General features: G+C 42.8%; 1 protein-coding gene across 3 annotated transcripts in view; it reads right to left on the bottom strand.

The window, feature by feature from the left end:
* ADAMTSL3 (ADAMTS like 3) overlaps positions 1-27,917 on the bottom strand; it is a 355,448-nt gene that overhangs the window by 31,168 nt on the left and 296,363 nt on the right. For 2 of the 3 annotated variants that reach the window (XR_007149622.1, XM_047846695.1), the window contains exons 24-25: positions 3,423-3,605; positions 6-122 (exon numbers count right to left, since the gene is read on the bottom strand). Coding sequence is in view for 2 of the 3 variants with exons in the window: in XM_047846695.1 (XP_047702651.1) it covers positions 6-122; positions 3,423-3,605 (300 nt within the window). In the remaining variant the exon portion in view is untranslated. Of the gene's footprint in view, positions 1-5; positions 123-3,422; positions 3,606-27,917 lie in introns of those variants that run through there. The other variant, XM_047846696.1, reaches the window with a different exon arrangement.

Raw genomic sequence — 27,917 nt, 5'->3', positions numbered from 1 at the left:
CCGACCTGAAGGTAGGGCTTCTCCTGTTGGGTCACTGCTGCTGGTTTCTGTGTCAGATGCCTGGAGCCTATGCTTTTTCTGGTCCTTGGGAAATCCACGTTTACTGTCCAACCGTCTTTGTTCTGAAAGAGAGACAGAAGGGGCACTTGTTTACCAGTTAAACATTATCTGCCTCTTACTCCAGCTTGGGTGTTCTTAAAGAAGACAGCCGCTAGGAAGTCAGCTCCTGCCGATGAAATGTTCTGTCCCGGATGCTCAGGCCCACACAGATCTGGGGGTTCTGTGGGGGTGTGTGGGGTGCTATCGGTGTTCAGTTAGAACAGCTGTGCTAAAACGTGGTGTCTGCATGTTTTCAGGGTTTATAGCCTAAGACGATGGAAAAAATGGAGTCCCCCTAATGCCAAAAGGGACTGGAAGAAGCATCTAAGAACAGCAAAACCCCTCCTCTTGAGGGACACCTCAGCAGCAGGAGAATGGGTGACGTTTTATAGGGGACTTCACATGGGGGAGATGGCCTTTCTGAAAGGCAGTGAAACTCGAGCATGAGGGCAGGGTGGCAGAGGGACGCCATGTGTTGGCAATGTAAGATGTTCTTGATTCCTCAGCCAAGTCATGAGCTGCTCAGCAGGAGGAACCCCTAAGGGAAGAGGTGTGCAGGGTGGAGCTGAGGCAGCCATGCAGGTCCAGGAGTGGAGAGGAGCAGAAGTGAGGGATAAGGCTGGCGCTTCTCAGAGCATGGGGAAGGCATTCAGCAATCAGACAGGCTTGGTCAAGCCCATCGGTTGAGAATCTTCCATTCCAAGATCCTAGAAGACCACAGGGGTCTTTGGGAAGGGCCACAGGGAGGTACACCAGTGCCTTCCTGATCAGCACGGCCAGTCCAAGAGGGGTAGTATGAAGAATGCTCAAAGAGAAGGCTATAGGGGCGCCTGGGTGGCTCAGTCAGTTAAGCATCCGACTTCAGCTAAGGCCATGATCTCACGGTCCATGAGTTTGAGACACACATCGGGCTCTGTGATGACAGTTCAGAACATGGAAGCAGGTTCTCTGTCTCCATCTGCCCCTCCCCTGCTTGAATTCTATGCCTCTCAAAAATAAATAAATATTAGGAAGTCTAAAAAAAAATAAAATAAAAGAGAAGGATATATATTTGGGCTTTAGGAAAACTTTCTGTGAGTTTCTTGGGTCTCCTCATGTATGTACCAGAATTAAAAATGACCGCCGCCCCCTCCCCCCCAAAAAAAAGAAAGAAAGAAAAAAATGACTGCCCCAACCCTGTGCTACTGTGTCAGAGGAGTGAGTGAACACCCAAGTGCTTCGTGCCCGACAGTGGTTCCAATCCCCACATGGGCACCTCCCACCTATTATGACCCTGGACTCCTCGAACTGCCAACAAGAAAAACCATGGAGAAGGTTCTTTCCCATCATCCTCTTGGTTCAGCAGTGGAACCTATTGTAATCTCATACCATGTCCACCAATGACTCAATTCCATTCATTTGTGAAACACGTATTTAGCTCTTACTACACCTGTGGTAGGTGCTGGAGCTACAGACAGGATTATCGAACGATCCCTAAAGTCCATCTGACTGACTTCTGTGAGCAACTCTCACTTGGTTCCAGACCCTGGCGGGAGAGAGGAGTATTATTTATTGAGTCCTAAAACCTCAACAGTTTAAATTTTTTAATTTTTATTTAATTAATTAATTAATTAATTTATTTATTTATTTATTTATTTATTTTTGAGACAGAGAGAGACAGAGCATGAACAGGGGAGGGTCAGAGAGAGAGGGAGACACAGAATCCGAAGCAGGCTCCAGGCCCTGAGCTGTCGGCACGGAGCCCGATGCGGGGCTCGAACTCACGGACCGCGAGATCGTGACCTGAGCCGAAGTCGGACGCTTCACCGACTGAGCCACCCAGGCTCCCCTAAATGTTTATTTTTGAGGGGCAGAGTGTGAGCAGGGGAGGGGAAGAGAGAGAGAGGGAGACGCAGAATCTGAAGCAGGCTCCAGGCTCTGAGCTGTCAGCACAGAGCCCGGCACGGAGCTCGGACCCACGAACCGTGAGACCATGACCTGAGCTCGAGTCGGTGCTAAACCAATGGAGCTACCCAGGGGCCCCAGATCTCAACAATTTAAAGCCCATTTTGGTGACAAGAATTCGCTGAACTCCAAATATATATTTTTAATTTATTTATTTAAACTCAAATTAGATGACATACAGTGTAGTATTTGTTTCGGGAGAAGAACCCAGTGACTCCTTGCTTCCATCCAACACCCAGTGCTCCTCCCAACAAGTGCCCTCCTCAATGCCCATCCCCCATCCAGCCCATCCCCCACCCACCTCCTCTCCAGCAGCCCTCCGTTTGTTCTCTGTCTTTAAAGGACTCTTATGGTTTGCCTCCCCCTCTGTCTGTATCTTATTTTTCCTTCCCTTACTCGGGGATCAAAAAGAATGAAATCTTGCCATTTGCAACAACGTGTATTATGCTGAGCGAAATAAGTCGGTCAGAGAAAGACAAATACCACGATTCGACTCCCATGTGGAATTTGAGAAACAAAAGAGATGAACGCAGGGGAAGGGAATGAACTCCAGATATCATCCCCGATTGTCATCCTGTGTCGAGGGGCGCGTTGTGATGAGCATCTCCAAATTACAATATGGACCCAATGGTAAGGTGTCTTAAGACTCAAGTGATCTGTATTTACTGAGAACCTACTGTGCGCCCCCAGACTATATTATATCCTCAGGGCTGCAAAGATAAGGTATCAGACATGGTCTCTATCATGAAAGGACCTGCAATTTAATTGAGGAAACGTAAATGAAAGAGGAAAACAGTTGGAGAGCAACGTGTGTTAGGACTTAATCAGATACCAAACGGTAAGACCAGGCAAAAGAGGTCAAATGAAATCAGAGTCACACGGGAGACAGGAATCCCTGTGTAAGTGACAGAAGTTGGCCCTGCATCTATCCAGTGACAAGGGCAGTGACGGACACCTCTTCCTGGGAGAGCAGCGCTCCCGGAAGCCGTACTTCCAGGGAAACCACGTGTGGGTGGGGGGTTCCAGCGGATCATGGCGCAGGAAACCACACCGACTAGAACGGAGCTCGCTGCTGGCCTGGAAGGGGGGTCGGGTCAGCAGATGAGCAAATACACAGGCAGAACGCGAAGGGTCTGGATTCTGGGCAGGAAACTGTGTGCCACGGAAGTAGCAGCAGGAAAGTGACAGCCTTCTAAGAGAAGACCTGGTAAGACAAAGTGCCAGATGCAGTGCGCAGCGTGTGAGCGGGCGGAGACAAGCCAGGGTTACAACCACTTAACGTCCATCCCGTTTCCTCCACGACTCCAGGACGGAAGAAACCGGGTCCTGCTCTGTACGTATGACAGGAAGCACTTGAACCGGAAGCACCCGACACTTACCCAGCAGGTGGAGTGTAGATGCTGCCGTAGCTTTTCCTAGAGCATTGGTGGCTGTGCAGACATAGGTTCCTTCATTTTCAAGGGAAACGTTCTGCAACAACAGGGATCCATTGAAAAGCAAGGAAATATTGTCACTCAGAGGTCCTCCTCTCTTCAACCAAGTTATATTAGGCTGAGGGACACCTTTGGAATAAAAACAAATATGACAAAAAGCAAATTCCTTTAAGAATAGGGCCACAGAACCAGAGGACAGATACCGTTTAGCATTCTGACCACACGGCAGCGAACGGGCTGAATTACATAAAGTATGAGAGATGGCTATTTATTTCTAGGTCTGGAGAGATGGCTATTTATTGCTAGGTCTGGAGCTCCTCCACGGCAGGGAGGGGGTCCTGTTAAAGCAAAGGGCTTTGGGCTACTGTGTACCTGACTGGTTTATGGATGCGACTCAATGGGAACCGAAGAGGGCGGGATTGCTCTGTATCAGGAAAGGAAAGAAATGTGACGGTGAGTGGGGTGGTGGGAGAAGAGGGGTTGGTGGAGCTGGAGGTAGAGACAGAGACATTCCCAGAGGTGGGTTAACACAGAGGAGTCTCCGGAAAACAAAAATACTAATGTGAATCTTTAGGTTGTTTGCTGCACGCAGCCAACAAAATGCTCCTCCTTTAGAAAAAAAATATGAAATCTTCAGGGAGGGGCGCCTGGGTGGCTCAGTCGGTTAAGCGCCCAACTTCAGCTCATGATCTCACGGTTCGTGGGATCGAGCCCCGCGTCAGGCTCTGTGCTGACGGCTCGGAGCCTGGAGCCTGCTTCGGATTCTGTGTCTCCCTCTCTCTCTGCCCCTCCCCTGCTCATATATGTGTGTGTGTGTGTGTGTGTGTGTGTGTGTGTGTGTGTGTGTGCGCGCGCGCGCGCGCGCGCGCACGCGCTCTCTCTCTCTGTCAAAAATAAACATTTAAAAAAAATTAAAAAAAAAAGAAAAGGTAATCTGTACAACTGTTTCTTGAAATCTCTAAGGCACATTTATGGCCTAACACAATCATTTCGTTGTTTTTTTGTTTTTGTTTTTGTTTTTTTTTGCAAATGTTCTATGCATACTTGAAAAGAAAGTATGCTATTTCTTTTTAGGGTGTAAAGTTCAAATATTTACAAGAATGAAATTTTATTCTTTTCTTTTAGTATGTGTCCTTATTAACCTGCTTCTCCTTGAGAGCTCACGTCCAGAAAAAGCGCTCCCGTCTACTATGTTTACCACACTTCTTATGTTTTCCCCATTTTTGTTGTTATGTATTCTATCTTATCCAGCACATGACAGTTCATGTTGCCTCCACTTTACTGTGGATTTTACTTTCTTTTTTTTTTTTTAAATGGATGTCTTTTTATCCTTTTTTAGGGTTTAAATCCTATCTTGTCTGATTTTACTATTATCACTCTTGGTTATTTTGTTTTCTTCTACCTAATATACTTTTGTCCAATTTTTACAACTTTCTGTATAATTCTATTCCAGCAATGTCTCGTGTAATTGTATATCATTAGGTTTTATTTGGAAACCCAATCTAAGAGTCTTTGCAGCATTAACCCTATTACCAATTTATTGTGATTACACATATGTTTAGGTTTACATGTCATTGTTCTAGACCTTCTGATTTTATGGGCCTTTGACTTTTGCTTATCCTTTCTTTGTTCCCTTTTGTCTTGTAAAGTGGAAACTAAACGCTGTGTTTAAAGTTCCAATAATGTTACAATTTACTTAAAAAAAAAAAAAAACTAGTTGGCATTAATTTGACCAGATCTTTCAACATTACAATCACATTGATCCTTGAATCTCATAATCCCCCTTTCTGGGAATTAATGCTACCAACATACCTGCATAAAAAATGCTGTATTTATGCAGTTATATAAAAGCAAAAGATTGGAAACAAGTCACGTACCCAACAGGGACCCATTAACTAACTTGTAGTATAGCACTGTAATGAAATATTGATATATGCAAAATTACCAAAAGAACAAAAAACAGTCAACCAATAATATACCCAGCAAAAAATGTCCTTTGGAAATGAAAGAAAAATAAAGACTTTTCCAGACAAATGAAAGTCGAGTGAGTTCATCATCATCAGACCTGCCTCATAAAAAATGCTGGAGAGTTCTGCAAGTTGAAATGAAAGGACACAAAACAAAAACACAAAAGCATATGAAAGTATAAACTCACCAGAAAAGCTAAATATATACACAAATATAGAACACTCTAATACTGTAATGGGTCTGTATAAATCACTCTTAACTCCAATATAAAAGTTAAAAGACAAAAAGAATGGTGTAAGAAAGTGGTCTAGTTTCATTCTTCTGCATGTTGCTGTCCAGTTTTCCCAGCACCATTTGTTAAAGAGATGTCTTTTTTCCATTGGACATTCTTTCCTGCTTTGTCAAAGATTAGCTGGCCATACTTTTGTGGGTCCAATTCTGGAGTCTCTGTTCTATTCCATTGGTCTCTGTGTCTGTTTTTGTGCCAATACCATGCTGTCTTGATGATGACAGCTTTGTAGTAGAGGCTAAAGTCTGGGATTGTGATGCCTCCTGCTTTGGTCTTCTTCTTCAATATTACTTTGGCTATTCGGGGCCTTTTGTGGTTCCATATGAATTTTAGGATTGCTTGTTCTAGCTTCGAGAAGAATGCTGGTGCAATTTTGATTGGGGTTGCATTGAATGTGTAGATAGCTTTGGGTAGTATTGACATTTTGACAATATTTATTCTTCCAATCCATGAGCACAGAATGTTTTTCCATTTCTTTGTATCTTCTTCAATTTCCTTCATAAGCTTTCGATAGTTTTCAGCATACAGATCTTTTACATCTTTGGTTAGGTTTATTCCTAGGTATTTTATGCTTCTTGGTGCAATTGTGAATGGGATCAGTTTCTTAATTTGTCTTTCTGTTGCTTCATTATTAGTGTATAGGAATGCAACTGATTTCTGTACATTGATTTTGTATTCTGCGGCCATGCTGAATTCATGTACCAGTTCTAGCAGACTTTTGGTGGAGTCTATAGGGTTTTCCATGTATAATATCATGTCATCTGCAAAAAGTGAAAGCTTGACTTCATCTTTGCCAATTTTGATGACTTTGATTTCCTTTTGTTGTCTGATTGCTGATGCTAGCACTTCCAACACTATGTTAAACAACAGCGGTGAGAGTGGACATCCCTGTCGTGTTCCTGATCTCAGAGGGAAAGCTCTCAGTTTTTCCCCATTGAGGATGATATTAGCTGTGGGCTTTTAATAAATGGCTTTTATGATGTTTAAGCATGTTCCTTCTATCCCGACTTTCTCGAGGGTTTTTATTAAGAAAGGATGCTAAATTTTGTCAAATGCTTTTTCTGTATAAATAGACAGGATCATATGGTTCTTATCTTTTCTTTTATTAATGTGATGTCTCACACTGATTGATTTGTGAATATTGAACCAGCCCTGCAGCCCAGGAATGAATCCCACTTGATCATGGTGAATAATTATTATTTTTTTTTAAATTTTTTTAACATTTTATTTATTTTTGAGACAGAGAGAGAGAGAACATGAGCAGGGGATGGGCAGAGAGAGAGGGAGACACAGAATCGGAAGTAGGCTCCAGGCTCTGAGCCATCAGCCCAGAGCCCGATGCGGGGCTCGAACTCACGGACCGCAAGATCGTGACCTGAGCCGAAGTCGGATGCTCAACCGACTGAGCCACCCAGGTGCCCCTGAATAATTATTTTTATATGCTGTTGAATGTATTAGGTGAACATAAGAATATAATAAAGATGTAATTATTCTGTGATACTCTGGGATATTTTAAATAAATAGATTATTAAAAGCAAAAGAAATAAAAGACAAAAAGAAGTAAGACTTCGAATATGAAAATTTGTTAAGAATACTCAATGTAGGGGCTCCTGGGTGGCTCAGTCGGTTAAGCAGCCGACTTCGGCTCAGGTCATGATCTCGCAGTCCGTGGGTTCGAGCCCCGCGTCGGGCTCTGTGCTGACAGCTCGGAGCCTGGAGCCTGTTTCAGATTCTGTGTCCCCCTCTCTCTGACCCTCCCCCGTTCATGCTCTGTCTCTGTCTTGAAAATAAATAAACGTTAAAAAAAATTTTTTAAAAAAGAATACTCAATGTAAAAACATGTAAAGTGTGACATCAGTAACATAAAGTAGGAAGACAGAGAGGTAAAAGTGTAGAGTTTTTTGTATTAGATTGAAGTTACATTGTTATCACCTTAAAATAATCAATTATAACTATTAGATATTTTATGTAACCCCTCACAGTAATCACACACCAAATATACCTTTAGTAGATACACAAAAGAAAAAGAAAAGAAAAATGAAAGCAAAGCATGCCAGTATTAATAAATCAGCAAATCATAAAGGAAGTTGGACATAGAGGAAAAGAGAGACAAAAGAACCACAAATAAGACAGAAAAACAATTAACAAAATGGCAATTCTAAGTCCTTACCTATCAATAATTACTTTAAATGTAAATGGATTAAACTCTTCAACCAAAAGGCACAGTGGCTGAATTGATTTAAAGAGAAGCTCTAACCATATGCTGCCTGAAAGAGACTCTCTTTAGAATTACAAATACACATTGACTGAAAGTGAAGGAATGGAAAAAGATATTCCATGTAAATGGTAACCAAATGAGAGCAGGGTGTCTGTACTTATATTAGACAACATTAAGTCAAAAACTGCTATAAGATACAAAGGTCAGTATATATTGATAACAGGGTCAATTTATCAGGAAGCTATAATAACTATAAATATTTATGCATCCAATATCAGAGCACCTAAATATACAAGGCAAACATTGACAGATCTGTAAAGAGAAATAGATAGCAATACAGTAATTGTAGAGGACTTCAATATCCCACTTTCAACAATGGATAGGATTTCCAGACAGAAAATTAACAAGGAAACAGTAGACTTAAACTACACTATTAACCAAATGGACCTATCAGAAAGACACAGAATATTCCACCCAACAATAGCAGAATATACATTCTTCTCAAGTGTACATGAAACATTCTTCAAGACAGATCACATGTTAGGCCAGAATACAAGTCTTAACAAATTTAAGAAGACTGAAACCACACCAAGTATCTTTTCTAACCGCGCTGGAAAAAAAACTAGGAATTGGTACCAGAAGGAAAATTGGAAAATTCAAACATGTGGAAATTAACCCAGATGCTCTTGAGCAACCATTGTCAAAGAAGAAATCAAAAGGGAAATTAGAAAATACCTAATATGAAAGAAAATAAACATAGGACCTAACAAAATCTGTGGGATGCAAGAAAAGCAGTAGTAGGAAGGAAGTTTATAGCAATAAATGCCTGGATTACAAAAGAAGAAAGATCTGGGGCACCTGGGTGGCTCAGTCGGTTAAGCATCTGACTTAAGTTCAGGTCGTGATCTCGCTGTTTTTGAGTTCAAGCCCCATTTTGGACTCTGTGCTGACAGCTCAGAGCCTGGAGCCTGCTTTGGATTCTGTCTCCCTCTCTTTCTACCCCTCCCCTGTTTGCATGTGCTCTCTCTCTCAATAATAAATAAACATTTAAAAATTTTTAAAAAGGGGCGCGTGGGTGGCTCAGTCGGTTGGGCGTCTGACTTCGGCTCTGGTCATGATCTCGCGGTCCGTGAGTTCGAGCCCCGCGTCAGGCTCTGTGCTGACAGCTCAGAGCCTGGAGCCTGTTTCAGATTCTGTGTCTCCCTCTCTCTCTGCCCCTCCCCTGTTCATGCTCTGTCTCTGTCTGTCTCAAAAATAAATAAACGTTAAAAAAAATTAAAAGAAAATTTTTAAAAAGAAGACATATCTCAAACAACCTAACTTTATCCTTCAAGGACCTAGAAAAAGAACAACAAACTAAGCCCCACATTAGCAGAAGGAAGATAAAAAACACAGGCATTGGAGCACAAGTAGGCAAAATAAGGAATAGAAAAGCAATAGAAAATATTAACAAAAATAAGAGTTGTTTTTGAAAAAAGAAAGTAAGCTGACAAACCCTTATCCATCCTTACTAAAAATAATAAAAGGGTTCAAATAAGTAAGATAAAAAATGAAAAAGGAGACATGAAAACTGGTGACATAGAAACCAAAAGGATCACAAATTATTCATAATTTGAATAATTATACACCAAACCTAGAGGAAATGATACATTCATAGAAACATACAAACTACCAAGACTGAATCATGAAGAAACAGACAACTTCAACAGGTGTGACTAATGTATAAGGAAACTGAATCAGTAATCTGAGGCCTCCCAACAAACAAAAGTCCAAGACCAGATGGCTTCACTGATGAATTATACCAAACAGTTAAAGAAGATTTAATACAATCCTTCCAAATTCTTCTGAAACATTTAAGAGGAAGAAACACTTCTTTTTTAATGTTTATTTTTTATTTTTTAGTGGGGTAGAAAGAGAGGGGGACAAAGGATCTGAAGTAGGCTCTGCGCTGACAGCAGAGAACCCAATGCAGGGCTCAAACTCACAAACTGTGAGATCACGACCTGAGCCGAAGCTGGACACTCAACCAATTGAGTCACCCAGGTGCCCCTAGGAAGAAACACTTCTAAACTCATTTTATGAGGCCAACATTGCCCTGATACCAAAGGCAGACAAAAACACTACAAGAAAAGAAAACTACAGGCCAACATTCCTGATGAACACAGATGTAAAAATCTTCAAAAAAATACCAGCAAACTGAATTCAATAGCACATTAAAAGGATCTTATAACATACATGCAAATTAATTAATGTGATACAGATCGTATGAACAGAATGAAGGATAAAAAACACATAATCATCTCAATAAATGCAGAAAAAGTATTCAGCAAAATCTAACACTCTTTTCATGGTAAAAAACCTCAACAAGTTAGATATTGCAGGAACTTACTTCAACATAATAAAATCCATATATGATAAGCTCATAGCTTATCACCCTTATCATATTCAATGATGAAAAAGTGAAAGCTTTTCCTCTAAGATCAGAAAGAAAAACAAATATGCCCACTCTTGAAACCTATATTCAAAATGGTTCTGGGAGTCCTACTCAGAGTACTTAGGCAAGAAGAAGAAATTAAAGGCATTGGGTCGGAAGAAAGTAAAATTATTTCTGCTTTCAGATGACATAATCTTTTATGTAAAAAATCCTAAAGACTACACACACATACACACACACACCCCAAATAAACAAAATCAGTAAGGTTGAAGGGTACAAAATTAACATACAAAAATCAGTTGCATTTCTGTATACTAACAATGAAATATCTAAAAGGAAATGAAGAAAGTAATCTCATTTATAATAGCATCAGAAAGAATACAAACTTAGAAATAAACTTAACATAGAAGGCGGAAGATGTACACAGAGATAAGTACAAAGCATCCATGCAAATAAGTAAAGAAGATACAAATAAATGGAAAGGCATCCCATTTTCATGGACAGGAAGACTTAATATTTAAAATGTCCATACTACACAAAGCAATCTACAGGTTCGATGCTATACCCATGAAAATTCCAATGGCATTTTTTTTTTTACAGAAATAGAGAAAACAATCCTAAAATTCATATGGAACCAATGAAGGCACCAAAGAGCCAAAGCAATATTAAGAGAAAAAGAACAAAGCTAAAGGTATCACACTTCCTGATTTCAAAATATATTACAAAGCTATAGCAATCAAAACAGAACGGTAGTGGCATTAAAAACAGGGACATAGGGGTGCCTGAGGTGGCTCAGACAGTTGAGCTTCTGACTTTGGCTCAGGTCATGATCTCACAGTACGTGGATTTGAGCCCCACATTGGGCTTTGCATGGCAGCAAAGAGCCTGCTTCAGATTCTGTCTCTCTCTTTTTCTGTCCCTCCCTCTTACCCTCTCTCTCTCTGAAAAATAAATAAACATTAAAATTTTTTAAAAAACTAACAGGCACATAGACCAATGTAACAGAATAAAGAGCCCAGAATTAGACCCATGCAAATATGGCCAACTGATCACAAAAAAGGAGTATACAAGTTAAGTTTTGGAGGTGACAGATATGTGGATTACCTTGACTGGGATGATGGTTAATGGGTATATGCATGTATCCAACCTCATCAAATTGTGTATATTAGGCATACACAATTTTTTGTATCTCAATCATATTTCAGTAACACTTTTTAAAAAAAGAAATGTTCTCAACTGAAAACTGCAAGGTGTAGAATGCTGTGTTGAATAGGCTTTTACATAAAAAAGAGGAAAAAATAAGTCTTCGTGCTTGCATAGAGAATCTTTGCAAAGAGACAGAAGAATCTAACAAAGTTGATACCCTGGCACAGGTGCAAAGGGGGCAGGAACAGAGGTGAGAGCAAGACTTTTCATCATATGATGTCTGCTTAATGCCTCACCTACCTTCACATTTTAAAAAGTTGAAAAAATTCAAACCATATCTCCTAGATCTCCAATTTTCCTTCTAGGATGAGAAAATGTGAAGTTTTCCTTCCTCTTCATCCTTTCTTTCTTCTTACAGAATATAGGATTGAAATTCTGATCATTTTACATTTTTATTTTTCATCAGATATCTTCTTTAAATTTTTTTGACATTTGCCATCTATTTTTTAAAAATTGTTAACGTTTATTTATATTTGAGAGAGAGGGAGACAGAACATCAATATGGGGGAGGGGCAGAGAGGGACGGAGACAGAATCCGAAGCAGGCTCCAGGCTCTGAGCTGTCAGCACAGAGCCTGATGTGGGGCTCAAACTCATGAACTACGAGATCATGACCAGAGCTGAAGTCGGACGCTTAACTGACTGAGCCACTCAGGCGCCCCATAGATTTGCAATCTATTTTTAAGTCACTAAAATAAATTCTTAAATTCTATATTTAAGTTGTTTCAATGTTTATTATGACTCCCTTAATATTGCAATGTCTCCATGATCATAATTAAGCTTCATGTCTTGCTTGACAGGGCAGGCTTTTGGGAGTATTTTTCCCACAAAGGTAGGAAGGCAGTGGGTAGGACAGATTATGAATCCTGGAGTGTGCAGGAACGTCTTCTCTTCTCCTCACTAAGAAACAGCTCAGCTGGCCACAGAACTGGAGTGCCGTAATGCGATTTCCTCCACACCGCTCATGCCGACCCTTGTCACGTGGGGCTTTCATAGTTTGAAGAAGTCCGAGGCAGGCCTATTTTTTTATTCCCTTTTAGGTAATCTGTTGTCGTTATTTCTTTTTTTCTTTTTGGATTCCTGCAGGATTCTGTGATCTAAAATTTTCGAAAACTTTGCCAGGATACGATCAAGAGATAGTATTACTTGCTCGTCAGTTCTGCCTGGAACACTCTGAGCATTTAATCTACAAACTATAGTCACTGCTTCCATTCAGTAAAACTTTTTTTCTCCCCTCCCTTCCTTCCTTCTCCTCCTTTTCTCTCTCTATCCCTCTCTCTCTCTCTCTCTCTCATCTATCCATCATCTATTTACCATCTACCTATCATCTGTCTATCATCTCTGAATCTATCAATGATCTATCTATCATCTATGAATCTATCAATTATCTATACATCTATCACCTATGAATCTGTCAATTATCTATTTATCTATCATCTATGTATCTATCAATCATATATCTATCTCTCTCCATCCAACCATCCATCCAACCACCCATCTACCCGTCTATCTACCTATCCATCTATCTATCCCTCCGGCTGTCTGTCTATCTTTAAGTCTTAAATTCTATGTCTACTCCTTTTCCTTCTCTTGCTCAGGAACACCAATCATGTGATTATTAGTCTTTCTTCTCCATGCCCATTGCCCTAGGTATCATTGTTTTTAGCTCTCTGTTCTTTTTCTCTGCATTTTGCAAGAAATTCTGAGCTTGCCTCAGAATTTTCCTCATTTTACTTGGAGCATTTTATTTCCTGCTTCTAATGTTGGCTTTATTTGTGATTGGCTTTTAACATTCTTTCCAGCATGATTTTTATTTCTGCCTCTCTTTTAGTGGCTTTACCCCCAGCTTTACTGAGATATGATTGACACAGAGCATTGTGTATGTTTAAGGTGTGCAACACATTGGTTTGATGCACCTGTAGATTGCGAAATGACTACCACCATCCCGTTCATTACCCAACACCTGCATCATGTCACAGAGTTACCATTTCTTTTTTGAGGTAAGCGCATCTAAGATCTACTCTCTCAGCAACTTTCAGTTAAATAAACTAACAAATTAACAGTCTTATTTTTTTAAATTTCTCTTTGATTTCATCTTGCTTTTCTAGAATTTTGGGGGGGGGCAAGGGGAGACATAACACTTACACTAACATTTACTTCTTTTTAAAAATTTTTAGTGTTTATTTATCTTTGAGGCAGAGAGAGACAGAGTGTGAGCAGGGGACAGGCAGAGAGAGCCAGAGACACAGAATCCAAAGTAGGCTCTAGGCTCCAAGCTGTCATCGCAGAGCCCGACGCGGGGATCGAACTCACAAACCAGGAGATCTTGACCTGAGCTGAAGTCGGACGCTTAACTGACTGAGCCACCCAGGCGCCCCTCAACTCATTTTTCTTATGTGCTTTCTATGGCCAGCACTCTCCTAGAGAATCACTACCACATTAATCTCAGGCCTCTCCAGTAAGCTGTGGGGACAGTGTCTGGCAAAGAGCAGACATATAAATATTTGCTGAATGCATACATGAACAGGGAGGAGATCTTCTGGAAGAAAATCATTGTATCTCAAAGATATCACTGCGTGACTTTGGTTATTCATGGCAATGTTCTCTTCCAAACAGAGAAGATAGTAAAATGCAGACTCTGTGGTAAGTCCTCACACCTTCAGACACAACTATTTTGGAATCCCGGGTAATTTAGGGAAGGTCTGTACTTGCCAGGAAGCAAATAATCTTCTTCAATATTTTGATTAAAAAAGGGCAAACCATATAAAAAACCTCTTCAAACATTTCACCAGCTTCCATACACGTGAATTTAATTATTTTACTAATTAAAGGAGAGTCCTTTAAGATCCCCTATTGAGTAATTCTTAAGTGACCACACATTTTTGAAAGAGACGTGAGTTTGAAAACATAACAATTCAAGAATCTCCATTAGTTGTGACATGTCTCCTACAATTAGTCTAAATAAATGGAGTTTTTCTCAAGTTATAAAACCTCTCATGGGGAGAGACCCTGAAGAGTTTCAGATGCATTGGCTTATTTGTCACGCCTCCATGGTAAGAAACGTGTAAACAACAGTGTTGTAAAGTCTAACATAAAAGAGGTTTACTGAAGGCCTTCAGCCAGGCTAGACGAGACATGTAGAGGTCTAACTTCAGGCAGAAGGAACAGCACGTGCCTCAGCCCTGAAGCAGCGTTCCTCACATGGAGTCCCTTAACCCCACCTGGGTGCATAGATGGAAGTCAAGGTTCCATGGCCTTTTCACTAACTCTAGCTGACATTTAGAATTTCCAGCAACTATGAACATGGCCAACAAAACAAGGTGGCAGGATCTCCAACTACGCAGCTAACGGAAACCACAGGTAAACACTTTCGTGTCACGTTACGGTTGTTACAGAGCTCTCAAAATATCTCGTATGCCATCACTACTTTGAAATCATGGCAATTATTGGATCCAATGCTAGACTTGGAATTGAGCGCATCAGGAAAAAGCACTTATATCATCATATGCCACTTCTGATTTACTATTTATTTGAGATTTTGGTTAGAACTGGCTTTCTTTAGAATACCAAGTATTTATTTTCTGCTTTTGAGAATGCTATTCTGAGAAGCAGCCCCATAGGCTTTATCAGCCTGGAGTTCAGGGTACACTCCTACTTTGGAGGAGCAGGAAAGAACACTGTGGCTGCAGAGGTGTGACCGAGGAAGGTACATGGGGGAGACAAGGGCAGAGAAGTGGCAGGTGGGGAGGGGGCTCAGATCACAGCACTGCAGGTCATAGTGAAGATTTGGCTTTTATCCTAAAGGCTTTGAGCCTGCCTCACTTGCGTGCTCTGTCTCTAAGTAGATAAATAAACCTAAAAAAAATTGAAGATAGAACTACCCTATGATCCAATAATTCCAGTAGAGGGTATTTACCCAAACAATAGGAAAACACTAATTCCAAAGGGATACAGGCATCCCGATGTTTACAGAAGCATTATCTACAATAGCCAAATTACAGAAGCAGTCCAAGTGTCCATCAATAGATGAATGGATAAAGAAGGTGTCTCACACACACACACACACACACACACTGGAATATTACTTGGTGATCAAGAAGAATGAAATCTTGCCATTTGCAATGATGTGGACAGATATAGAGTATATTATGCTAAGTGAAATGCCAGTCAGAGAAAGACAAATACCATATGATTTCACTCATATGTGGAATTTAAGAAACAAATGAACAGAGGGAAAAAAGAGGGGCGTCTGTTGGGCTCAGTCGGTTAAGCATCTGACTTCAGTTCAGGTCATGATCTCACGGTTCGTGAGTTTGAGCCCCACACTGGGTGAGCTCGAACCCTGCTTCAGGCTCCGTGCTGACAGTGCAGAGCCTGCTTGTGATTCTCTCTCTCCCTCTCTCTGCCCCTCCCCGGCTTGCACTCCATCTCTCTCCAAATAAATAAATAAATAAACTTAAAAATAAATAAATAAATTCAATAGAACTGACTACAGGCTGGAGACATTGTTTTCTTCTGTATATAATTCCAACTTTTTTTTTTAATGTTTATTTACTTTTGAGAGAGAGAGAGAGAGAGAGAGAGCGAGCGCTTAAGCGGAGGAGGGGCAGAGAGAGAAGGAGACAGAGTTAGAAGTAGACTTAGGCTCCAAGCTGTCATCACAGAGCCCGACGTGGAGCTCCAACTCACAAACTGTGAGATCATGACCTGATCCGAAGTCGGACGCTTAACCGACTGAACCACCCCGGTGCCCCTCCGGCTGTCTTCTAAAGAGGGTGGATACTCTTCCTTCAGGACATCTTGCAAGATTTCGATGCATGCATCTGTAGGCAAGGGCCACATAACAGGGAGAGAAGAACTTAGAGTCCCTACAGCAATCCTAGGGGTTGGGGAAAGCAGAGGGGGGGATGAGAGAGAATAGGGAGCAGAGGGGCAAGGGGATAGGATGCCTTTGCCATGATCTCTCAAGCCTCAGCCTTGCTTTAAGAGGTTGTCAAGTGCTTGGTAACAATGGAGGTCTTGCTATGAGTAGAAAGCAGTCAAGGAACTGAGTTTTGTATCCTGGTTGATGGGAGGGTGCGTGCGCGCGCGAGGGAGGGAGAGGGAGAGAGCGAGAGAGAGCGAGGGAGCGAGTGCACATAGTAGGTGAGTACAAGAAGAAGCCAGAGGCAGAGGGTCCAGCCCAGTGTAAGCCCCCATAACTGCCAGAAGTCAGTTCCAGAAGGCTCCCGAATTTCCAGCCTCTGCAACTGACAGGAGTCAGAGACAACTCCACGAGCAACCTCAGAACAGCAAGGGTATGATACTGGGTTTGCACACACAGGGATATTCTCCCTGAGCCAGCAGTTTCAGATTGCAAAGCAGAACCCGGCCGGTTTTGAGATGCAAAAGGAGACACGTAGGTCTCCAGGGTGGATAAAAAAGAAACCGACCCCCTGCAACTCAGCACCTAGAAGCGTCGTTACCCGTGTGAACACGTTCAAAGAACGGAAGAGGCAGGAGGAAACTCAGACGAGATGCTTCTGACCACTGCTCTTGACGGTCTTTCAAAATAACAAATGTGTGCTCTGTTGAAACAGCGACAGAATGTCAGAAATAGTTTAAACTTATTTACCTAACCTCAAAGACAGGCTATTCCCCTAAGACACGCAGCCCTGAGATACTTCGTGTTCTGTTTCCACAATGCTGGAATCGTTCTTGGAAGGCAAATGTGGTGGTAAAAAAAAAGTTCAGCTCCAGAGGGTTTGTAAAACACGTGTTTGCAGCAAGTCTGAACCTCTGGGTGTCTTTAAAAATAGTCACTGTTTAAAAACAAATATCCCTCGTCCTTGAAAGGCCCACGGAACATTCCACACTACAAAATCCTTGGCCTGTTCGGACGGCTCTAAAATGCTAGATTTTTATATCAATGTATCACAGATATTATACCTGTAGGGTTTTGTTCATTTCTTGATTTCCCCAAGCTACTCAACACTTAGACAATGTTCTGGCTTTTTTTCACACGTGATGACGGGAAATTTCAACTACCGTTGGTGACCTCTGGGGGGCTATGAAGAAGTTGTATTGTCAATTCATAGGATAAGAGGCAAATTGAACACAGCATAGACAAACCACAAGGGGAGACATTACTAATAGAGGAAACAGGAAAGAGCTCACCGTCCCCGTGTCAGAGACAAACACCTCAACACGACCAGCACAAATAGTATATATACTCTTCTTGAATGTGGGGCCAGTGTTCACAATGTAGTAAATATGGTAAGAAATGCTCCCATTTTGAGTTAACTGCACACTCTTCTGTTCTTTTTGGCAATACGTAATCCATGCTTTTTGGATGTAAAGGACGAGCCATCACTGATGCCATACCCAGAACTTCTGACAAATGAGAGGCTATGGCTTTTACCCATCACAAAACTCTCCTGAGTAGCTGCCGAAGCACTTTCTCTTCTCCAGCAAAATGATGTCAACGGATTGACAACACCAGGTCCCCAAGCAACTTGATCTGAGGAATTAGAAACAACGTGGGTCACGGCATCTGTCCCCATTTCCATATTCAAGCGTCTTTCCCCAGAGGCTTTTAAAATATGTTCCTTCTAACATGGAGGGAAGGTATCAACATCCCGGGCCTCTTAGGAGCCCTGCTTTGCTTGGGACTGGACAGATCTCTTTAAGTTTACCAGTCATATCCCATGAGTGCTACAGTCCACCACTGGATGCTGTCCTCCAGGGTCTTGTTTATGGGCCAGCCAAGGCCCATGAGAGTTGTTCCACATAGTATCTCAAGATCGAAACCCTCCAGTGGTTCCTTGAAGAAAAAGACTCAGCATTGGTGCAAATCAAGTGCAGGATGCACACCGAAGATACACGAGTGGTGTAAGTTACCCACTTCGATACAGAGAATTCCAGAACTACAGCTCAGATGGGGACGAACCTCGGACATTCCGGAGGCCCTTCCTGATGAACAGCAAGTTTCAATGTCTATCAATGTAACATCCGGATGTGGATGAATAAATAGCTAGGACAAGGTCCCTAAAGGGTACATGGAAAGTACTGCTCATTTGGAAGCCACGCGCCATGACCATGAAGTTGGTCCTGCTGCTATCACCACCAAATTCAAACCATAAGGGGAGCTCCTCGGGGGACATCTCAAGGCTGGGCTGATTCCTCAAGGCTCCCTGTCTACCTCCCTCAAGGATCCTGCTCTTCTCTTGTTTTTCTGGGCTGCCCCCACTTTCTCTATAAAGTGGCTCCTTTCTCCCTAGGACTGGTGGGGAGTAAGATTCATTTTTCCCAGCTCCACAATATGTCCTCTTCTTGGAGGATAAAGGCACGAAAGCCCTTTCAATTCATGGGTCCCAACTGCTAACAAGAGCTAGCCCCCTAGCCCTGGGGGCCTCACTGTTCTCCAAACATGCCTCACTGGGTGTAATGCTAAGATTTTCTGTGGGCTCCTCTCTCCACTGGGGATTGTTATCTCTACTGGGTACTCTTCTTTACCGCTTGGAAAATTTCTGCTCATTCTTACAGATCCATCATAGGCCCTCTCTTCTCTGACTCTCCTTGAGGCTGAAGCTGATGCCTCCTCTGTGGCCCTTTGAACACTGAGGTCTCAGCTGTTGACACATCTGAATCCACCTTCGGAATGAGCCCAGAGCATGGACGCAAGGCCCTGCCGTGTAGCCCAGCTTCTGCTTCACTCCTTGTTACCCACTGTTTCCAAAGGATATCTCTCATTTTGCAGTAACAGTCAAGAGAAGTCCCAGGAGACTCTTTGGCCCCATTTACTGGCTAACGCATTGGTTCTTAACCTTGGACGTGCATTAGAATCACCTTGGGAAGTTAGGGGCGCCTGTGTGGCTTAGTTAGTTAAGCACCCGACTTCTGCTCAGGTCATGATCTCACAGCTCAGGAGTTCAAGCTCCACGTCAGGCTCTGTGCTGACAGCTCAGAGCCTGGAGCCTGCTTTGGATTCTGTATCACCCTCTCTCTCTCTCTGCTCCCCAACCCCCACCCCCACCCCATGCTCTCTCTCTCTCTCTCTCTCAAAAATAAACAAACATTTAAAAAAATTTACAAAACAAAGAATTGCCTTGGGAACTTGAAAAAACAAACCCATTCTCAGGCCATACTACAGACACATTAAATCATACTCTCTGGGGTAGGGCGGGTGGGGAGGGAGGTGATTCTAGACCTGAACTGACACTATCCCTGATAATAAAATTATTTTAGTATATTATGTGTCAAATGAATATATAACTGCTGTGTTATCAAGTATATAACCAGGAGGAATAAATGAAAAGATAAATGACATAAATGAAAAGATAAGCGAAAACAGAGGGATACCTGTGCTGGGATGTTAGCAGAGATGCTGAAATTCTGTTCAGCTCCCATGGTGTTTTCCCCACAATGACTATTTTTCCTCCATCACCAAGTCCTAAATGTCTTTTGCAGAAGATACCAAGAAGCCCTCATGCTTTTTTATTTCTAGGGGTTGAATTCCAACACGATTTTCTCTCCTTCAGTTCCCACCCGGTGCGGGTCATGTGGGCTGTACTCTAGGAAGGCACAGTTGGGACAAAGGAATGTGCGCAGATGGATGGGTCATTAGATGGCTTTCACCAGTTCCATGTGTTTTACAAATTGCAAATTATATTAACATTAAAATTTAGATGGGCTTCATGAGTCTTCGTATCAGAAATACGGTATTGAAAAAACCATGAGGTGAAAGCTATTTCAAATCTGAAATAAGATACGATTGTGGAGAAGCTGTGTGTTATTTCGGGAGCAGAAATTTGCCATGGGTCATAGGCCCTCCTCTAGCCTTCCAACCAGTGGCTCTCACACACTGCTAGCAGAACCAATTAAAAAAAATTTTTTTGATGAAGAAAGTCCAATTTATAAAACTCTAAAACATGGAGGTCCTTTAGCTAACTGTATACTGGGGGAGAGGGTAGGCAGGATAGAAAGGTAAGAGTGGGGTCCCTGACCAGGCTCCATGAAATTGACAGCTGGAAAACCACTGGCCGATCCACTGGTCTACAGATGGGGCACAGAAGAAAGATTTTTTGCAGACAGGGAAAGGATGGGCACAGGAGGAGAAATTATGTGATAAAAGGCCTTATGGCTCAGTCTGTTTTTACCATGCAAAGAAGGGAAGGTTAACGTGGGGCTGGACGTCGGTGACATTTTCAGGGCACAGAAACATATTGGAGGGCCAGAAGACAGAAGCGGGGTGTAGACACTTGATGGTGAGAACGGTGTTGTTGATAACAGAACCAGACCACAAGAGCTGTGGTCTGGCGGCTTCAAGACATGGCATGACTCAGTATTTGCAGACATACATACTCCCAAGCACGAGGCTTTCAGCAGTAAGTATGAAATTTGTTCGGTTCTCGAATAGCCCTTTCTGTTTTTCATTGTGCATATTCAGCTACCTTCTTCTAGCATTTCTCGCTCCTTCTGGATTGTGTAGACTCATGTTTGCTCCACATGGGAAACTGATGTGGATGAAAGATGAGAAGAAAATCATCGCTCAAGAAGGATTCAGAATAGAGATTCAGCAGATCTTCAAAGAATAGAAAATGGTTTTACAAATGAGTCTTTTCAATCCACTAATCAATAACCCAAATACGAACACAAAGAGATCTGGGGCAGGTCTACCAAGGGTTAGGTGAGGGACTGGAGAATCATTACCACGCAGCCCACAATTTGCCACATCCCTTTCTGGTTGCTGCAGTAATGGTGGGGTGTCTGGGTGGCGGCCTCCCTCAGCTGGGTGCTGACCCAACGCCGGCCGGCATCCCGCCAGCAAGAGCCAGCCTCTCAGCGTACCCTCCCTGGACCCTAGATCTCACACTGTGGGGCAGTTCCCCAGGTGACCTCAGGCCCTGCTTGTCCCCTATGCCTGAGCCTCTAACCTTTGTCCCTAAGGTGTGGCACTCCCTAATTCCTCCCTCAGGCCTTTTTTTTTGACCTCCCTCTCTCTGGTTAGCACTCTGGGATCATTCTTTTGTCTCAAGTCCAGATTCTTCTCCATCCAGTTCCCTTGGAGTCACACGGACTTGGGATTAAATCCTAGCTCATCCCCTGGTTAGGTATATAGATTGGGGCAAGTGGCTATGCTGAGGCTATTGACTCGTTAGCAAAACAAATAGAATAATATCCACTTTATAAGCTGTTCAGACTTTAACACTTTAACACATCAAGATATTCTTTTTTTTTTTTTAGTTGAAAAAAATTTTTACTTCGTTTTGCAAGAGACAGCACAAACAGGGGAGGGACAGAGAGACAGAGAGAGAGAGGGAGAGAAAGAATCCCAAGCAGGCTCTGCACTGTCAGTGGGGAGCCCCATGAGGGGCTCAAACTCATGAACCATGAGATCATGACCTGAGCTGAAATCAAGAGTCGGATGCTGAACCCACTGAGCCATCCAGGCGCCCCAAGTTATTCTTATTTTTGATGATGAGTTTTGATGGATTTTCAATATGCTCCTTATGAGAGGCTGTCTGTCAGCACACACTCCTTAGCTCTTTGCGTGGTAGCGTCTCTCTGTGTTTGACTCAACTGCTATGTGCCAACACTCCAGGGCTGGCCTGGGGACACCTATGTCCCAGATCTTCAATTAATGACACATCCATTGCTAGATGCCAGATACGCCTGCTCTCCCTCTTGGATAAATCAGAACCATGGAATCTTAATTTAATATCTTCAGTCACTGGTCCAACAATCCAATCAATGACCCTAATACAATTCCACTGATTTCAATTTATGGCTTTATGCGGTTTCTTTCCCCTCTAGCTTTTCATCTGGAAGCAGAATACTCTTTCTAAAACACAGATTGGCTCACGCCACTGCCCTGCTTCAAACTTTGTCTCCCCACTGCCAGTGAAATGAAGTGCAAGGGTTTTAGCTTGATATTAAACGTCCTTCACAATCGGGTCCCCACTTACATTTCCAGAGCTTCCCCTTCCCACTCTCCTGCACACCCTCTGTCTTAAGTCCCATGCCTCTGCCTGTGGTTTTGCAAATAAGCCAGAAGCTTTCGTGTTTCCAGGCTTTTGCACATAGGCTGTTTCTTCTGATTCAAACGGCCTTCCTTTTTGTTCCAAATGGCTCGGTTGTAATGCCATCTGTTCTGTAAAAACCTCTGATCCTTTAGAAGCTTTAACTATTCTCTCCTGTAGGTGTCTGATGCACTTCATAAACGCTTAGCTGTTGGCATTTCTTGTATCATAGTTTCCTTGTCTATAAAGCTGCAGACACCAGGTATTATTCATGTCTGTACGTTAACGAACTAGATTGGGCTTAGTAGACGCCTAGTCAATGCTTGCTGAATGGATGGAAGAATGCATGGAATTTCCCGCCACCTATGACTGATTGTTTGATTGAATATGGCATTAAGAGAGGAGGGTGTTGGGAACACTTCTGAATCACAGGCAGAAGTGGAAAAAGCAAGGGGTGGCTAGCCCTTCTGAGTGGGACAAATGATTTTAAATACACTTACAAATAACTTTAGCTATTTCAAGAGTTGTACATGGTTTGAAAAAGAGGTCAACATAATACAGAAGAGGGAGTACATTTCGAAAACCACAAGAAGCAAGAAAATGTTCATTTCCTAAAACAGGAGCAAGCAGACGATCCTCGGGTTTTCTTTTTAAGAATTGTGAAAATTATATGCAAAACTGGGTCAGTAAATGTCTTTTTCTGGAGCGATGGTTCTCTTTCTGGAGAGGATCAAAGGGATTTATGATTTAAAGATGTTACATCATTACCACTTAATTCCACACTGTATAATATAAGCCGGTGGCTGATGGGGGAAAATAATTATCAGGGAGATGAGACTACATATAGGAATTTAACCACATAATCTGGCTGCACCACAAAAATTTTCTCAAGATCCTCCCCCGTAAAGGAAACTATGAAGCCTGGTAAAGAAGGCTAGGAATTCTGTTAGACTCGACAAAACTTTAGGGATACTCCATACCATTTTAACCCTAAAAAAATCCCACGATTAAGAAAACACTTCCCACGTATGTAATAGGTTTCTTCTGAAATTGGCCACGATTGCTTAGATGCGAGAAGCTATCCTTCCCCCCTACTCATGTTACGGAGCACCAAGCACCCCACCGGCACCCCCTTCCCCCGCCCCTGTCACACCGGAGGGTCCCGCCACCTGCTTGTACCTAACACTGTGAGGGGTTAATTCTGTAACTTCTGCCTATGTTCTTCCCTACCCTCTCCTGTCTAACGGTGATAAGGATGTAGGGCTTAAACCCTCATCACCGGCAGGTTTCACTTTCTAGAAGGCAATGTGTCACATGCATTCTGAGTTACAGAAATTGTCATGCTTTATGATGTTATAAAAATGTTGAATGCCCTGCGACCTAGTAATTCCAATCCTGTTCATCTGTTTAAAAAAAATAATCTTGGGGCACCTGGGTGGCTCAGTGGGTTGAGCGTCTGACTCTTGGTTTCAGCTCAGGTCATGATCTTACGGTGTGTGGATTCGAGCCCCGCGTTAGGCTCCGTGCTGATAGTGCAGAGCCTGCTTGGGATTCTCCCTCTCCCTCCTTCTGCCTCTCCCCTGCTCAAGCTCTGTCTCTGTCTCTGTCTCTGTCTCTCTCTCTCAAAACAAGTAAATAAATGTTAAAAAAAATAAAAGATAAATAAAAAATTCATCTCAATGACACAAAAATGTTGCTCACATCACTGCACGTAACCATAAAGCGGATGAGCTGCTTAAGTTTCCCTAAATAAGGGACTGGCTTAATCATGCTACATTCAGTGGTGCAGCAACTAAATGATACTTGGGATTTTCTCTCAGTGTCATGAGAACTTTCTTTGACTTAATGAGAAAGGGTTATGGGAACGTAACGAAGGGGAAATGATGGTTGTGTCTTGGTGATAAGATTACAGGAGTTTCTTTGCTTCTTAATACTTGGTTATGCTTTCTAATTATTCTAGAATGCGTTACTTTTTTTTTGATTTTGGTAACGTTGATCTATTTTTGAGAGAGAGAGAGAGCGCGCAAGAGAGCAGGGGTGGGGCAGAGAGAGGGAGGCACAGAATCCGAAGCAGGCTCCAGGCTCTGAGCTGTCAGCACAGAGCCCGACGCGGGGCTTAGACCCGGGAACCGCGAGATCATGACCTGAGCTGAAGTCAGACGCTTAACCGACTGAGCCACCCAGGTGCCCCAGCATGTGTCACTTTTTATAATGAGGCCAGAAAACACAAACCAGGGGACGGGTTCAGAGCAGAAGCAGCGGCAGCCTCAGAGGCAGTGCTAGGGTTCTCACCGAGACCCTTCCGTGGACTGGATTCATTACTTTGACCAGGTCTCTCCTCTCTGGGTCTTGTTTCAAAACATAAGGGCTGGATTCCAGGCTTCCAAGGTCCCTCCATATTTAGCTCTGGAGACCAAGGCCTGACTGGTTTCCACCCAAGTTGCTTCAAATCACCCTCTGTACTAACTGTCCTCTAGTTAACTTGTTTTGCCCTAAACATCAGCTTGTAAGTAAATGAAAGACGTTTTTCAAATGATCAAATTCTGGTTTCACCAGGCCACAGATTCTTACGTTATTCGGTTCCTTCCTTTTCATCACAATCATAGCTTCTGAGTCATAATAGAGGTACATGTGTTTTCCTTGGGCTGGTGCTCTCCAGCCCAAGGAGGTCCTTGACAGGGACATCGTATCTACCTCTTTTATTCTCATTAAAAAAAAAGTTGTAATTGAAATATAGTTGATATATAACATTAAGTTAGTTTCAGGTGTACATCCTGGTGGTTCAACAATTATGCACGTTAGGAAATGCTCAGGACAATAAACCCATCACAATATTATCGACTGTACTTCTCATCCCCATGAACTGGAAGTCGTACGTCTTCATCCCCTTCGCCCATGTCACCCATGCCCCCGCCATCTCCCCTTTGGCTATTCAGAGAGAGATTTCCTTACTGGGTTCCCTCCTCCGTCTTCCCAAAACTGGGTGAGGACACTTGTTGGCACTCAGCGCTAAGCCCTACCTGGGCAGGCATCTTAGTTCAAGCATTCTTCCTATTTTTCCTTCCACTTGTCCCAGATTCTTGCAAAAGACCAGGGGTCCAGGATAGGATTTTAGGGCGGGAAGGGGTCTCGCTGATCATATGCCCTAATCCCTTATTCTGTAACAGAAAACCACGGGCCAGGGTGAGTAGGTGACAGGCCTGGATGTCTCACAGCACGGCAGAGGCAGGGCTGGGAGGGGAATCCAAAGTACCAGTAGAACAGAGAACCACAGGTCTAGTATGCAAAATGAGTGTATGGTCCCATTGGACGAGCTTTAGTATTTGCTTTAGTTCTTGGTTAAGCAATAAGGCCCTAGAGCCGGGCTAAATTTCCTTCCCCAAACTTTTTCCTTCTTTTCTCCCAGGAGTACCAAAAATCCTGACACTAGAGTATGTCCTTCCCACGAATATCTGTGCATTTTTGCCATATGCTCATATGCTGATAAATAGCATGATTGTGCTGTAGGGTTTAAAACTTCGTAGTTCTATCATAGTGTGGGTATTATAATGACGGTTTTGATGCGATACGGTTTATAGACTATAAAATTCACCCTTCACGTGTTCAATTCAGTGATTTCTTTAGCATCCTCATAAAGCTGTGCAACCATCACTAACCTATCATTCCGGAACATTCTCATCCCCCCAAAGAAACGCGTGCCTGTTAGTCATCACTCCCCATTTTCCAGTCTCTGGAAAGTCATTGGCAGCCTCTTATCTGTCTCTAAGGATTTGCCTGTTCTAGACATTTCATGGAAATGTAATTACACAATATGTGATCTCTGTGTCTGGCTTCTTTCACTTACCATTATTTCTCCAGACCCATCCGTGTTTCAGCATGTATCAGTCCTTCATCCCTCTCTATGGCCAAAGAAAATTCCATCGGATGGATATACTCCATGTTGTTGATCCATTCGTTAGCTGACGGACATCGAAGTTACTCCTACCTGTTGCTGTCAACGCCCATGCACGAGTTTTCATGGGGATGTGTGTTTTCACTGGTCTTGGGTGTATATACCCCTAGGGCTGGAATTTCTGGGTTTAACTTTTGGGGGAACTTCCAGACCGTCTTCCAAAGCAGCTGCGTGATTTTAAATTCCCACCCGCGGGGCAACAGGGATCTGACCGCTCCACATTCTCCACACTTTGGGCATCTGTCTTTCTGATTACAGCCGTCACGGTGTGGACTGTGGCATCTCGTTGTGGTTTTGACTTACATCTTCATGATGACTAATGACAACGAGCATCTTTTTATGTGCTTATTGGTCATCTGCACATTTTTGGAGAGATGTCCATTTGGATCATTTGTCCATTTTACATGGGGTTGTCTTTTTTATTGCTGAGGTACAGGAGTCCCTTTTATATTCTGGACACTCTCTTACCAAATACATGACTTGCGGACATTTTCACTCATTCCGTGGGATGTCCTGACGCTTTCCTGAGAATGTCCTTTGCAGCTTGAAAGTTTTTCAGTTTGAAGAAACCCATTTATCTACTCATTCCGGTTGGTACTTGCGTTCCGAGAAATTACCGCCTAACCCAAGGTGACAAAGAATTGTGCCTGTTTTTATGCTGAGGGTTTCATAGCGTTAGCTTTTAAATTTAGGTTTTCAACGTTTATTTATTTTTGGGACAGAGAGAGACAGAGCATGAACGGGGGAGGGGCAGAGAGAGAGGGAGACACAGAATCGGAAACAGGCTCCAGGCTCTGAGCCATCAGCCCAGAGCCTGATGCGGGGCTCGAACTCACGGACCGCGAGATCGTGACCTGGCTAAAGTCGGACGCTTAACCGACGGTGCCACCCAGGCGCCCCTAAATTTAGGTTTTCAATTCACTGTGAGTTATGTTTTGTATATGACCTGAGGTAGGATTTCCACCACATTTTTTCACAAGCAGATGTCCAGTAGAACTAGCCCGTTTGTGGAAAAGATGATGCTCTCCCCCCTCGAGTCTTTTTAGTATCCTTCTTGAAAGATTATGCTTTATAATTTAAATTTTTTAAATGTTTATTTATTTTCAAGAGTGAGATAAAGAGAAAGAGAGCATGAGCAGGGGAGGGGCAGAGAGAGAGGGAGACACAGAATCCGAAGCGGGCTCCAGGCTCCGAGCTGTCAGCACAGACCCCACGCGGGGCTCAAACTCACAAACCACGAGATCCTGACCTGAGCCAAAGTCAGATGCTCAACTGACTGAGCCACCCAGGCGCCCCTTGAAAGATTACATTTTAAAGATTTATCAATGTTGACACCAGTAGCTGTAATTTATTCATTTTACTACTGTATAGAATT

This window comes from Prionailurus viverrinus, unplaced genomic scaffold (assembly GCF_022837055.1).
Source record: "Prionailurus viverrinus isolate Anna unplaced genomic scaffold, UM_Priviv_1.0 scaffold_40, whole genome shotgun sequence".
In the NCBI taxonomy this organism is placed as follows: Eukaryota; Metazoa; Chordata; class Mammalia; order Carnivora; family Felidae; genus Prionailurus; species Prionailurus viverrinus.
Note: the sequence above shows the minus strand (reverse complement) of the source record. Positions and strands in the feature narration are given on the sequence as shown.